The sequence below is a fragment of the Semicossyphus pulcher genome, unplaced genomic scaffold (assembly GCF_022749685.1).
Source record: "Semicossyphus pulcher isolate SPU_LCO1_2020_fin unplaced genomic scaffold, fSemPul1.0.p SCAF_19, whole genome shotgun sequence".
NCBI lineage: Eukaryota > Metazoa > Chordata > Actinopteri > Labriformes > Labridae > Semicossyphus > Semicossyphus pulcher.
Window position 1 is genome coordinate 5,896,511 of NW_027211692.1, and position 15,512 is coordinate 5,912,022.

The 15,512-nt window shown below is 39.9% G+C and overlaps 1 protein-coding gene across 1 annotated transcript in view; it reads right to left on the reverse strand.

Moving 5' to 3' along the window:
• The window catches only part of tenm4 (teneurin transmembrane protein 4), a 140,408-nt gene that overhangs the window by 78,736 nt on the left and 46,160 nt on the right, over nt 1–15,512 (reverse strand). The window contains exon 4 of the mRNA XM_069668102.1: nt 8,106–8,327. Within this exon, the coding sequence (XP_069524203.1) occupies nt 8,106–8,327 (222 nt within the window). The remainder of the gene's footprint in view (nt 1–8,105; nt 8,328–15,512) is intronic.

The following is a 15,512-nucleotide window of genomic DNA, read 5'->3' on the forward strand; positions in this document are numbered from 1 at the left end:
ACTGACAGATGCTTCCATGCTGAGCACTCTGTTGCACAATGCTGCCCTCATAATTAGCTGAGCCACAGAGAGAGGCACACCACTGTCCTGATGAACGATAGACTGGTGCGCGGTAAAACCACAAAGTTGTTGATGACCTCCCTCCTGCTCAGTAATGTACCTGATCCCTTAAGCCATTAATAAGGTTATGCTAATTCGATACAGGGACAGCACAGATACACGCAGAGAAATATATCACGAGGACAAATGCATCACTGCTCTGGAATGCATTTACTGCTAGGCAAACAAATACTTTACGTCCTGTGACGATCCGGCAAATGTGGGGCAACACATTATTTTCTGAGGACCTTCCTTGTAATACATTTTAGGAGTCATGCTACGGCCTCAACATTTACCCCAGAAATTCATCTATATATACAGATATAGGTATATAAGGTTGTTTTAACTCTAAATTAGACCTCATAATTAAACTTGAAGTTGTTTGAAAGTTGTGTTACTTACTGGAAAAGTAGGAAAATAATTATTGGTGGAGGACTTTTTAGTGTTTATTTTAACACATAAGTAAAAATCTTAAGCAGGTTTATTCAGATATAACATGATAATCATGAATATTTAAAGAAAATGGAATTCACATTTAAATCAAGCTTCCCATGTACCTGTATCAAGTCAATTCTAAAATAAATAATGTAAGGTGTGCTGCTGCTGGGAATTCAAATGATTACATTTCTGAGCTACAATATATTAACATTTGGTAGCTAAAACAAGAATACTGATGTTTTCTAATTTGACACTACAATGCAGTGTGCACCTACTCCCCCTCCCTACTTGTTTGCATATACCCTTTAGCCTTCTAGAACACACTCTACAGAAAGAGACCAAGATAAGCTCTGCATCATGATGTAAATTCAGTACCTGACTGGATGCATGTCTGCCCTTGTCCAACCAAAAACCCTTTAACAGCCAGGTAAGTAGTCGCTGTTGTTTTTGTGGAAATAAACAGAGATGAGAAACAGGAGGAAAAGCGCAGGGCGACTCGACCCCCACAGATGTGGTGATTCAGCTACAATTATTCACTACTTTCTAAAGGACAGGAAAAATAAATGGTTTTCTATTGACCTGCTTTGCACAACGAAATTGGCAAGAAAAGGAGATTCATTTGTTATCAGAGGGACAGAGAAGGGAGACTTTGCGACAATAGCCAAACGTTCACATGGCATTCAAAATAGAAGTCTAAAGATATCCATTGAGTCTGGGAATGTGGCTTTTTCATTTTTCTTCCTAACAGATGTAGGCACCGGTTAAGGCCTCCTGACGCTATTCTAGACAAGTAATTAAGGCAAATCCACTTCATTAGCTTGGACGTCACCCCAGCCTGCGAGATAACAGGAATGTCTGCCTAATGGAGAGATGTTATAATGGCCGGGAGACAACTGTCCGACTTGTGAGGTATCAAAGAGCTACATTATAAAATTAAAACTAATGGGAACTTTCCAGAGATTTCATGAAAAAACACAACCAGAATAATTCAGCACCTTAAAATAGGTCGGTAATGGATCGAGGAACAAGCTTCTGTATTTTGGTTGAGGATTTGGAGTCCAGGATTTTAACAAGTATAGTGCTCAAAATAATTAAAGGAACATTTTTACAACACCTGCTCGACCATGAAAGTAAAATTTTAAGTTCAATGATGTTTTCTGTTTGGATTGTGGTGCTGGATTTTCCAGTCTTACAATGAACGAATATGAACGTTTTTTAACTGCACTATTTTAGTAATTAAAATATTTAAATGACATCTGTTCCTTCTTTAAGTTACTTACTTAATGATGATAAAAAAGCATGGCTAATGTATCTCATCATTATGAATCACTTTTAATGTTTCTATCATCAAAGTAACAAATGTAAAGCCTTAGATGGTAGATGTTCTGTTTGTTCTGAGTGCTTGCTATCTCTTAAAAAGTTGTTGAACTTATTAAGTGCATTTATTACATGCAGACTGTATTGACTTATATCCAAAGAGGGATTGCCATGCTCATGTCTACAGGTATGTGGTTCTCCAATAGCCCTGTTGTTTTAATGCAATACAGCTCTTTCAATTGAATAGTAAAATTGACAGTTCGGGTTTGTTGAAGCCAAAATCTAAGTCAGGGATTTTAGTGAACAACAACTGCTGAAAATAAAGTTTATAATGATTTAGTGTGTGAAAAAGAAAATCCTGTTTCTTGGACTACATTTTTGCAGCACACTAACATTCACTTGTCAGTAATGATGCCTCTCTACAACTGTTAAGTTTTCCTGCAAATCTCACCCTCCACATCAGCTGGCTTATGTCCTGCCTGACTAAATCCTGCCACAGTAGTCATGGAAACTATTCAATACACTGCAATACATTACAGCAGTTAATGTTTATGTAAAAGCCCTGACTTTATTTCACTGGAGGAATATTTCAGAGGATACATATCCTCTCAGATTGTAGCGAATGTAAAGTAAGCCTCACTTGTTGTTAGGAGCAATAAACACGCTATGTCAAACATTCTGTATGCAGTCTAGCACCAACCAATGTTAAATTCAAACTATAAATAAATTCCTAGAAATGTATAAATTTCAACACAGAGCAATATTTAAACCTCTAAAAAAACATGGAGGCTGATGTCCACACATATTTCAGATGCACCACCATTTTCTTCCATATGGAGCGAGAAAGGAGCGTCCACGGAGAAGGTCTTTCTCTGAACAAGGACAGAGGATGAAATCCACAACACGAATGGTCACACCTGATGAAATAAAGTGATATGACATGCCCGGGACACTCGTTCAACGCACTGAGGTGTGAGCCATTCGATACAGAATTAATCAAAAGCTATCCAGCGCCCAGATAAATCATTAAATCTTGCTTACTGCTACAGCCCCTTTGGCTAATCACAGGAGCAGAATTTCCAGCTGAGTAGCATTTGTCTATAAAAATACAAATAGAATTTGTCATGAAGGCAGTGAAGCTGCACTCTCTCCTGGCTCCCTGAAGCTGGTTCTCTCTGCTGGCCCTGCTGTTTCCTACACCATTAGAAAAGTCTGAAGGGAAGAGCCATGCGGGAATACTAGCTGTCTTTCCTGGACTCATTTGAGAGGTAACAGGTACCACAAACAACACATGGTGGGTATAACATCTCATCTCTCCACTGGCTCTCTCTATGGGAATAAGGGGGAAAAGACCTTCTGGAGCCTGAACATAAGCTCACATTCATTACTAACTGGAGGAGAAAAATGCTGCTGTTGTGCAAATCTATAGCATCCTGTCAGCAGCTCCTACGGAAAACACCCGATGAGGAATGTAAATGAAGAAAAAACAAGTTTAATTTGAGACAAAAAAATAAACTCAAATAAAAACATTAACAATGTCTATTTATAAAGCAAAAAAAAAAGTTCAAGCTGAGGTTTACCACAGTTTGCAACCTAATCCATTAGGACTTGTCCTGGCATATGCTTCCCCTTGCCTTTCTGAGATCAAATGGATTTTCTGTCATTCTTTGAGCTGCCTTAGCAAGAACAAGACAAGTGGTTGCGTATGTTCTGTTCTGTATGTCATTCTGCCGCTTATCCATCAAGAGGTTGAAGATTTTGTTAGAGGGCACAGATGGTCTGCAATTATCATGGAATGAACGTAATGCGTCTCAATTTATGTCAATGAAAAGAAGATATGTAGGTATGCAAATGCATTATCCCTGGTCTCTGTAGGTTGACGAACAGTAAGCTAAATGGAACTGGACAAATTGCCTGTTGGCTCCACTTTATCGATAACTCAACATCAAGAGAAACCTTTTCCTTTTGATATGTAAACTCTTGACTGGAATCTCACATATTGAGAAAAACAAGGGCATGGCATGTTGGTGCCATGTGCTCCTCATTAAATTATTATTTAGCCTCAGATAGTTTGGTTCCTCTTGGTGTCTGCGGATGAATCACTCTCTGGGCTGACCTCTTTTAACCACACTTCCCCCGTCCTCGCAGACACGGGGGAAGATGATAAAGCAGTTCAAATGAAGTCTTATTTGAATTCACACACAATCACGTCCCCAAGCCTTCTCCCAGGCTCAGCATTCCTGCTTGGTCAGCTGTGAGGTGGTGGTGTGCTGGCCCTTTCACCAGGGAGCCCGGCTGCACTGAAGCCAACACTGGCCGACCCCATGCGGTTTTGCATTAAGAGATGCTAATACGGGGAGGTTGCAGCGTCTTAGATCTTGCAGCTCAGCATGGCAGCGGGCTCCCACTGGCAGTCTCCCCAGGAAGAAGCCCCTCAGAGAAAGCCGAGGGCCACAGTGAAACACATGCTTCACAAAAGAACTGCAGGCTTCAGCGAGCAGCATCGTCAGCCTAACAGAAACCCTGGCTCAGTGTGCTTCCAAAAGAAAACAGGATCCGGAAAAAAAATAAATAAACACTGCAGCCTTGGAGGCTACTAATGTGAATAACGATATGCTGCTGAGAGCGTTTACTTGTTCAAAATCCAGCAGAACATTGTAAGTCCTGTATGTGGGCTAAAAGATGACCTTGAGCAAATGTAATCTGTAGTGATAAAAAGCCACCTGTTTTCCAGTGCAACAGATACACCGAGCCAATTATTTTAGGCATACATAGTTGTTTTTGTGTTGTTTATACTGACAGTACACACGTAAATAATTCCTACAACCTGTTATCCTTGAATTTGAATATTTCTTCAATAACTGACCTGTGAGTCAAAGTGATCTGATTTGATATTCCAGTCATTTTTCCATGGTGGCTTTTAAATTACTTTCTTTGCACATGTAATTCCCACTGAAAACCTGAGATGCATACTTAATTCCAGATTATATTATAACACTGCAAATTACTTTAGCAACATGAAGTCTTTTTTTGTCACCCAAAGAAATCAACCTTTGCATAAAACAGATAACTATTCATTTTCCACACATTTGATCACACAATTCAGAAAACGTGTGATTTGTTTTGTTTAATCTTACAGGCTGTGCAGTTGTGTGTCTATTAACCTGTTCTGTATGGCAGATCTACAGGACAACCTCTATGGCTCGCCCTCATCCTGTCACCTTGAGAAGATGAGGTTTATGTAGCTGAAGGGAATGGTGTCACTACAAAATTGAACAAGTTTTAATGAAGTCATTTCTTTCCCTGAAATGGTGAAACCAGCTGCACTTGGTGGATTTAGTCACATATATTACTGGCCACAAAAGCTTTAGGGGCAGGAACTATATCAGATTAGATATCTTTCTTTAGTGAAAATATACACACAGAAAGAAGCAAGGCAAATACTACAGATACAAGACAAAATCTAATGAAAAATGGTCACTTTTTACAAGTCAACTATGTTAGAAATCAACTCAAATTCAAGCGGCTGCTTCAAAGAACAGCCGGTGGGAGTACATTGTGTGCTCACTGGAGTGAAATAAAGTTTAACCCAAAATGTAAGTTTGAAAAAAACTAAATCTGCAAGCCTAAAAATTAATTAGAAGTTATGTGGAAAATGCACAAGAAGGCATAGAGCAAGCTTACAGAGCTCACTAGGTGGCTTAAGTGAACACACAGGAGGCTCTCTTCTGTTCTGTTTCAGATTTCTGTGATCGAACCTCAAAGAAGAATCAAAGAAGAAGAAATAAAAGCTTATTTTGCATAATTCACTACTCATTCATGTGTGACTCTAAAAATGGTGAGAGGTCCTCAGAAAAGACAAGAGCATCAATATCACGAGTCTTGGTTTTGTGGTATTGATTATGAAAATGGGATAAAGATTTGCATCCAAAAGACAGAGACACAAAAACCCCTTTCCCATCGAAATTAGCATGTTGATACAGGGTTTTCAGACCCGGGAAGACCAGCTTATAAATGCCAGTTGTCTCCCTTTGCCAGTGAAGTATACTTCTTTCAGTCTCTGTTCTGCTGCGTCACAGTGTAAACAGTGAAGATGTTACGGGGGTTAGGTCGTTATTGTATCTATTACTCATTCAGTCTATTTATCAAACTCGGCGCCGACATATTTGGAACGATGTCCGAGCTCTGCTCTGACGGAGACGGGCGGAATTTGTAGCTGAGATGACAAGGAGTCGCAGAAGTTGCAGACGGAGCATAGCATCGTGCTGGAAAGGGGGCAGAGATTAGTGACGACCCAGGTTTTGTGTTCTTACCATTGCCGATCAGAGCCGAGGTGATAATTACCCGGGTCTACAGCAGAGTCATTTGACCCAAGTCTGAATGCCAATTGTAGCCAATAAGAAAAAAAGCCAGGTGTTAGCGGGTGTTTTGACCAGTGGGAAAGCGGCTTACAGAGCTCACTAGGTGGTTTAAATGAACACACAGGGGAGGCTCTCTTCTGTGCTTTTTCAGATTTTTGTAATCAAACCTCAAAGAACCTCAAAAAAGAATCAAAGAAGAAGAAAAGAAAAGCTTATTTTGCATAATTCACTACTAATTCATATGTGACTAGAAAAATACTGAAAGGTCCTCAGAATAGACAAGAGCATCTAGCTTTGTGGTATTGATTATTAAAAATAGGGTAGAGATTTGCATCCATCAAAAAGAGACACAAAGAAACATGCTGAACTCTGGAACTTAAAAGACTCTAAAAAAGCTTGTGGAGAACTGTGGTAGCAACTCGAGCTGAGGATATTCCTTCTCAGTCCTCTCTCACCCTTCCTGACAGCCTGAGGCCAACCTAAATGCTGTACCTATGCAAATCAGTGTCATTGTTATGAGACAAATCTGCTGCGGTAAAGGCCATCCCCCCCCACCCGTGTCCCCCTGAGCACAGCCATGTCACTGCTGGGTGACCAGAGAGTTGCTACCGTGGAATTAGGGGGGAGATTTGCAACGGGATTAATAACTCATTCTGCAGGCTTTCTGAGCAGGCAGCTGGGGCACTATGGAGTTTGATGTGATTCAACCCTTTGGGTAGTTAACTCGGAAGCTTGATCAATTATTTAGACCATTTTATTTTGTTTTGTGTTTGCTGTGCCAGTGGGACAAGAAAGGAGCTGCTGTAGTTGAAAGACATCAACATTCAAATATCAAAAATTCCCTTTTCAGCATGCAAATTGATGACTTATGGGAGAAATGAGGCATAAATCGCTGAGTTTGAATGACAACTTGTTACATTTTTATGTAAATGGATCCTATACAAGAGCATATAGCCTGCTTCACTTCCAAATGTGATATTTATAACCATAATAATAAATCTGCTTTCCTGAAGTTACCTGAAAGGAAGAAATGTTCTTATGCCCATGCACATTTTATCTGGCATGCAGAGAGTGTTTGTGGTGTTATAAACAAACAACAATGTGTTAGGGAGTAAGTTAACCGCTTATACAATGAGTAACACAGTTGGACTGCTACTTAGTGAATCTACTGTACATGGTTTACAGTCATTGAATTTCTGTCAACTGTCAACACCATGTTTGCAGTTTGAGCCTAAATGTCATTCTGTCAGTCTGAATGAGTGTTAAGTCAACAGCAGGAGACAGAGTGTTTCCTGAGGAATGAGAAGCTGACATTTATTAATGAGAAACCACATCAGGAATTTTCAAACCTAATCTCACTCAAGAAGCACTGTTTGACTTTAAGATTACATCAAAATACGAGACTTCAGGATGTCGTTCGTGGGGCAAACACCGTTTTCAATATAAGGAGTCAGTCCTGGTCGTGCTATATGATGATACAGCAGGGACTATATTACACTAACTGCCTTTATTTCTTGCTGATTGCCTTTCATTGGTGCGGAGGATGCATGCAGGCTGTTGTATGAGAACATTCTATAGAGGGACTGTAGTTGGTTACTCCCACCAGCATGCATTGTAACTGAAAAGAAATAACTGTGACAAATATCTCCCACTAACCAAAATCGTCCATCTCTTTGAGTGAGGCTCTGAACTCTGCAGACCTTGCTTCAGAGAGTTCTGTGCATTTCCTGAGGCTACATATCGACTCAAAGTTTCAACTCTCTCTCGTGGTGCTCAGAAAAAAGGGACATATTCTTGCCCATAGCCATCTGCATGACCTATCACACAACATATCCAGGAGCAGGGGAAGCTAACCTCCAGAAAGCAACAGTAGTTTGAAAACCAACTCACCATCAGCAGTTGCAGTGGCTGGAGCATACAGGTTCCCTGAGCCAGTTTTAACTAAGAATGAATTGGGGCCAAACTCATCCTCAGAGTCAGAGTCCTGGGCTGGCTGAGCCGCACAGTTACCTAGCAACCCTCCCTGGCTCTCATTGGCTGCAATGGAAGGGGGAGGGTATGGGAGCTGCTCAACAGGGGAGGAGGAGGCGGATGAACAATGCAGCGGAGGACCTGTGGACCACAAACAGAGACAACACATGGGGGGGAAATGAAACACACCCAAACACAGGCAACATCACATAGGAGCAGAAAACACCCACCCACACACATACAAAAGCACACACACACACACACACAGGCAAGTCTTAACTCTGATACTTCAAAAACAAACAGGGACACATCTGCCTTTGTCTCTGCCGCCTCACCCCAGCTGGGAGGAACAATACAAACAACCGAAATGACTTTGAGATAATAGAAAAGGCAAATGCCTGGCACTGGTTTAGGGGAAATACAAACAACAACACACCTTTTTATGATGTTAAACGCAAAAAAGAAGAACAGGTTTGAATGCTGAAACCTATTTCAATAAAAAGAGTGTGCCCACCAATTAGGGTGTTTGCATTTCCTTTATAAAGTATAAGATGATATAAGTCAGACACGTCAACTGAATTGCAAAAACAATTCAAAGTCTAGACACTCTCAGTTTTGAATTTCTTTCAAAATAACACCGTTGAGTATAAGTGCACTTCCCCGAACCACAAAAATTACAGTGGCAGATTCAAATCTATGTGCTGTGCAGCAAGCGCACAAATAAATTCTTCCTGACTATGGCCTGGCTGTTAATACCCCCTCCAGTGGAAACGCATATAACCCCTGCCAGCCAAGAAGTGAATCCAACCTGAACCAATCCTGCCTATTTCTTCTGTACTCTGTGTCCATCTCAGCTTTCCTACTTGTCAGTAATATAAAATACCACAGGGATTAGACCGGCCACTCACCTTAACAGCACAGTATGAATAATTTACAGTTGTGATTATTTATAGCGTCTTGTTATATACCAATACGCAAACCCTAATTCTTACACAAGAATAACACAATTTCTTCTTTCAAGGCTTATTGGCTCCCCTCGCCCTGCTGTTATGGAATGTTAAATCTCCACAGAGCTCCTATTAATGTGTGATTAACTTCTGATGCAGCTCTGTGCACGCTGCAAATGGAGTACTTAAGTAACGCGACTGCAGTGAACGAAGCCATCAGTTTGGTGCTCTCCCCATCTTCCCATCAGTCTGTCGCTCTTGATGTTGAAATTCCTGCTGACTCTTCTGTCATCCATCAGGAGAGATAAATTTCCTCTTGCTCTCTAATGATCCCTGAAGAGTATTAAAATACGACTCACTGACTCGCATCTAATTAGGAAACAATTAGCGATACTAACATATCAGCCACAGCCCTCCACCAGCAGCAAATGTCCACTGCCCCAGAGAGTCACAGTTAGTGCCTTATATATACTTCACACCACACACTTCATTTCTCTCTCAATCCTCTTATGCCTGCGCAGGTAATGGCTGCAGAGGCACAGTGGCCATGCTGTGGGTTAATGACCGTGACAATGTTGTGCTTGAATATAGAGCACAAAGTACAAACGGGAGGGGAAGAGTTGTTGAAAAGAGCATCATTATAAGTCTTTCCCAGAAGCCCTCTGATACATCTTAGACATTTAGCTTGTGTCAAAACAACAACACTTGCTGCTGCAGCACCACTTACTGAGCCGATATCTGCCTCTACAGAAGATTGTTCTTTAGGGTCTGAAATCCTTGACATGAAAGACAAAAATGATCGTCACCAGGTCTTGGACTGAATATAACAGCATTTTCCTTAAAGACAGAATTAATCAGTGAGACAGGAAAAGATTAAAGTCCTCCAAAAATGGTCAAAGTCACATCCTAAATGAGGTCCAGGTAGTCATGCTCAGCAGCCATTAGTCTTGCTCACTGAGTTTTTACTCCCTCACTGATTTAATTAATACTGGCTTGAGTCGTTCACGGCCCTGCAGCATGCACCTACAGTCACAGAAAGGGATCTGCAGGCGAGAAGCCGCAGCTTGAGATGGTCTGAGAAGTTTCTCTTGCTGCCACAGTTTATTCCCTTTGCCTTCACTCACTGTATTCCAGCTGCAAAAGGGTACCTTTACTTAGGAGCCCCTGGACCATGCTCGACTGCTTTAGTTCCTGACAGCCTCGGGAGGTGCCAGTTACTGCCTGGTTCGGCCTGACTGCAAACACAGTCGACCACCAACTGCATTAAAGGATTTAATTAACTCATTAGCAGACCAATTACAAGAAGGACATACAAACGGGAGACTGATCTGTAGGTAAGAAAACAGCTAATGATATCGCAGTGTGCAGTGCTTCTTCTACAGCCAGACAAAATGCCAAATACATGTCATGGAGAAAAATTGGAATGAACTGACAAATTAAACTTGGTACAGGTTCAACAATTTAACCCAACTGTGATTACATTTACAAGATCAGTTATATTCAATGATTCTGAAATGTGACATTCTACAAATTATTAAAGAACATTGGATTGGATCAAATTAATTCATAAAAATACTTAGAATAGTAGAATAGCTCCACACTGTAAGTTTTAAGGCTTAAAAAAGTTCCAGACAACAAAATTCAAGAGATGTAAACTCTGCATCAAAGCCCTGCTTCAAAAAAATGACATTTATTTTCAGGGGAGAAATGATAACAGTATGTGGTGCTAGTATGAGAGACAGAAACTGACAGCAGCAGAGGCATTCGAATGTGGGCTGCTAGGCATCAGTATTTTTTTTACAGCCTTACAGCTTACAATAAATAAGCAAGTAGGTGTTCCATGTTGTACTCTAAAACTTTGAGAGGACACATGAATGTTGGTGAGGAAGCATCAGCTTTAGCAGAGAGAGAAGAGGAATCTTTGGTACCATGTTTTCTCCTGCTATGAGCCCACCCTGATACTTGGCAGTGTCTGCAAAAACACATTAAGTACAATAAACATAAATGGTGGTGGGAAATATTAAAAATATACATTTAATGACAAGTTTAAAACAATGCATTGCAATCAAAAAGCAATGCATATTATGATATACATAAAATATAGTAATAGAAACAGATAATATCAATATTTAGTTTTCAACTAAAAGCCTAAAAATCAACACAAAACCTTCCTGTTTAATGGTTTGCATCAGTCACTACACGTGCCTGTTACACTTGTAGCTATTAAAAGGTACAGCTTATTCAGAAGCTTTACAGGAAGCACAAAAAAATCTATACATCTTCACAAATTGTTGGTGTCTCAGTTACATATTGCAATACCTTTTTGTATTGTATTATATTCTATTAATTGATTAATCATTTGTTCCGCAAAATGTCACAAAATAAAGAAAAAACACCATTAAAATTTTAATGCGACACAAGGTTATTTGTAATTGGTATAAACTGCGTATTTCTTAATAAATATTCAATCTAAAATCATTGAAAACCAAAAAAAAAAAGCTTGATCCACCTTCACAAATTCCCATAATAATTGATAAATGGTCTAAATTGTTTTGTATTTATTTTCTGTCAATCAACTTATCAATGTATCAACTAATTGCTCCGGCCCTGAAGCCAATAAATAATTACAAAGCTCAAAAGGATTCCTGGATACACCTTGTGCCCCAAAGACATTGCTCAACCTCTGCATGTTATGCTAATGTGATCAATCTTGGCTCTGCGCTTCTGGTTGTGTATTTGTGTTGACTAATGAGTGGAGGCAGGAGGAAACATCAGCACAATTGTTAAAGATGTACACACCCACGGTACCTGCAGTCGTTTATGTGGAGACTGTAATGCAGAGTCATGCATTATAAACTATCACAGTGATGGAAAGAGCAGAATCAGGCGATATCACTCTGAATATACACGTGAAAATTTATGTTAAACAAAATTCTTTATCTTAGAAGGCTTCTCTGTAAGGGAGGATAATTAAATCAGGTAAATAGAGAATACGATTGAGAGGGAGGGTTTAATCAAGGGGGAAGAAAATTGAGTAAGAAGAATCAACATCTTTCACCAGGAGTGTTATGATCTCAAGTTATTGCTCTCTTTTGATTTTTCACAACGAGAATACAGAGGAAGGTGAAGCAGATGTGCGACTCCATGGTGACAACAGAAGTTATCTGTTTGCTCAAAGACTAGAGCTGCGGGCACCATATATATATAAATAAAAAAACGCAATATATTTACGGATGAACAGTGAAGAAAAAAACAAACATCTCAGCTCCTGTCCTGTACCATCAACTGATGCCATGTGGCATACAAAGCATACAGGATGCAGAGGAATGACTCAGAGTGTCATCATAACACTGCTACTCTTATTGTTACACGCAGATTGTGTTGACTCTCCTTTCTACCATGCTGCACGCTGGCCTGCATGCAGGATTAATGTAGTCAGGATACCAGCATTTCTATTCAATGCTAAAGCTAAATTCCCATCTTAATATTCTACAGTGAAGCCAGTGCAACGCATACAAAAAAATCTGTGTAAGTATGTGTGACCACAGTTTGGAGTATCATTCATACCGGGCAGTGTGAAAGGTTGTGTTTGGCAGATCAGTAAAACGTTGCGTAATTTGCTCCTGGCACCAATTTTGTCATCCAGTGTGGGTGGAGTGGGATTCACTTCAAAATGTGATGGCAAATTTAGAGCATTTGTCATATATTCAGCTGTTTGACTCTGTTGAATTCTGTACCGACTGCTCCTGCCACCATCAAGGGCCAGATTGTTAACATTCACTCAAATCCTTCCTGCTGTTAAAATGTTTTTACTGTATTTGCATGTGGAGGTCACATTGAAATGGACAGCTATTTTTGCGTGGGCTCATTGTACAAGACACAAAGTGGTATTTCCTAAAGCGCAGTGGGTTTTGTTTCTGGCCTGTACCTGCTGTGTTTTTTCTCTGCTGTGTATTCTGCAGCGCAGATCACCAATGTGCTGCTGTTTGCCAGTGATATTACTCCTAGTGTCACTTGCAATCTGGTAACACATTGCCATTAAAGAGTCAGGATCATGGACTGCATGTAAGAGTTCTGCATCATGGCCATCCAAATGTTGTTTTTTTGGAGCCTGAAGTGAACATATTTGGACAAGAGGTGAGATATAAATTAGCAAGGCCATCCAGTCTAATCCCAAGGCGCATTCATTAGCTGGCTTTTTAGATAGCAAACCACTAAATCCAAGAAAACATCTTTCCTTTCAGTTGATGAAGTATGTTTGCGGCCATCGGAAGGTGTCAGGTATGTGATTATGCACACCAGATCCTCGAGTAACCATGACTAATTTTTGCACATACAGCACTAGACTAATGAAAAGTCAACACTCAAGCTTCTGCGTTCCCTTGCACATTAAACTGGCCAGGTGTATCTCTGTGTTCTTGACATTTTGAAGCAGTTTATGGAACAAAAAATGTGTCAGAAACTGTGACTTCCTTAGGACCTTGTTATAAATACGCCTATTGTTACAATCCTTTTTGCAACAACAGAATTTTTTACAGGGAAAGTGATCATAATGAATCAGTGTTCATGTTTCCTAGACTAGAAGCCTTATTCATTATAACTAATTTATACAGTCGTGTTAGTATTGCTCTGACACATTAAGAATGCATTGTAACTATGGTACAATGGAAAAAAGAAAAAAAAATAGCCTATTATGCACAACCTAATAGAGTTAATGGTGTATTAATTGACTTGTATTTGCATACAAGGTAGTTTGTTGGACAAGGTAGCTTAATTGTAGCTTTTGAACAGCCTGAGCATCATTGATTCCCTTTTCAGCATTTCAAGTTGCCCCCTATAATAATGTCCTTTTCTGTACCTGTACCTGTGTTGGTCATGTTTACAGTGTGCGACACAGATGTCTACTCGTCAGGCTTCTGATGCCCTGAACTGATTGACAGCATTTGAGCTCTGCTATTACTGATTAAATTTGCCCTCTTGCCTACCACATCGCTGCTCTTGGTTTGGATTGAACTTCAAAGACGGTGAAAAGTGTTAGTCCTGCCTTTGTGTCGCTGACAGTCTTAAAAATTCTGCTTCTTTGTGACTGAAGGAAATAAAGGCCTGTAGGGGAGTTTTTGCAATGTAACATGATGAAATATGGGGTTCATCTGGTCTTACACACCAACAGAAGGGCTTAGGTTTCGTACCTTACCTATATATAGTAAAGTATACTGTGAAATTAAACCAGTAACACATTAAGGATTTTGCTGTTTAATATTTTTCACTGTATTTGGACACTGTGGGTAATGTTACAAATCAATAAGCAAAACTATTCTCTGGTGATATTGGATTGACAGAATATTTAGCACCATGACTTTCAGGTATTTGGACTGATTTGTTTTGCTTACATTGTTTTTGCCTGTGAGCATTTGATTTGTGACTCGCATAAACCCTATCAGATTTAGTTAAAACCAATTTTCACTTTAATCTTATTTACTATTCATTTCAATTTTGAAGACCCCCTCCAGTGAAAATCAAGTGTTAAACCTTGTAAACATCTCCATGTGGTGTTCTACGAGACACATCAGGGACAACATGAGCAGTCATCTCCATGGCTGGGCCTGTCTGCTTTTTAACGGCAGTGTACCAAGGACAGGCTGAACAACACGTTTTCAGATTAGCAGGTTCGAGACGTCACAAACCTAAGGAGCCAATCCCGTTAATGGACGGGGTGATGCTATGCATATCATTATGTGTAACCTATGGCAACCACTTTGGCGATACGTGAGCCAGCTGTAACTGTCGTCGTAATTTTTGCAAACTCACTATGGACTTCTTACGTTAACGTTGCATTTCAAGCTAGCTAAGTTTCAAAAAGTTGACACTAAACGATGGCAGAGACCTGTTTTGTTTTCACGATGGAGGGGAGGCTGGAAATTTGCATAGTGGGCGGGGACTACGCAGAGTCAGGAATTTTTAATGAGGGAGAAGGAGGAGATGCCTTGGGAGCATTTTTACAAGGTAATTAAACACTTATTGCAGGAAAAACAAGCAGAGCATTTTATGTTTTAAACCATGACTGGAGCTGGTATTTAAGCTATATAATAACAACATTATACAAAACAAATGAAGATATGACAAATGATAAATAAAAAAATCCTGTTAGCAATTTTGCCACAACTGCATTCAAACACTGTGACATGAAGGCTGATCGTCTCCTCGGGGTTAGAAAGGATTTCCTTCAGCATGAATATATATTTTAAATTTCTATTCTCTCTGTAAATTTGGCTTGAGGCTTTTACATATTTTGCAGAACATTTCTTTTGGGCTTTGATCAATCAGAGCAATTCACTCCACAATGGGACAATTAAAGTTAATATTATAAATCCTAAACACT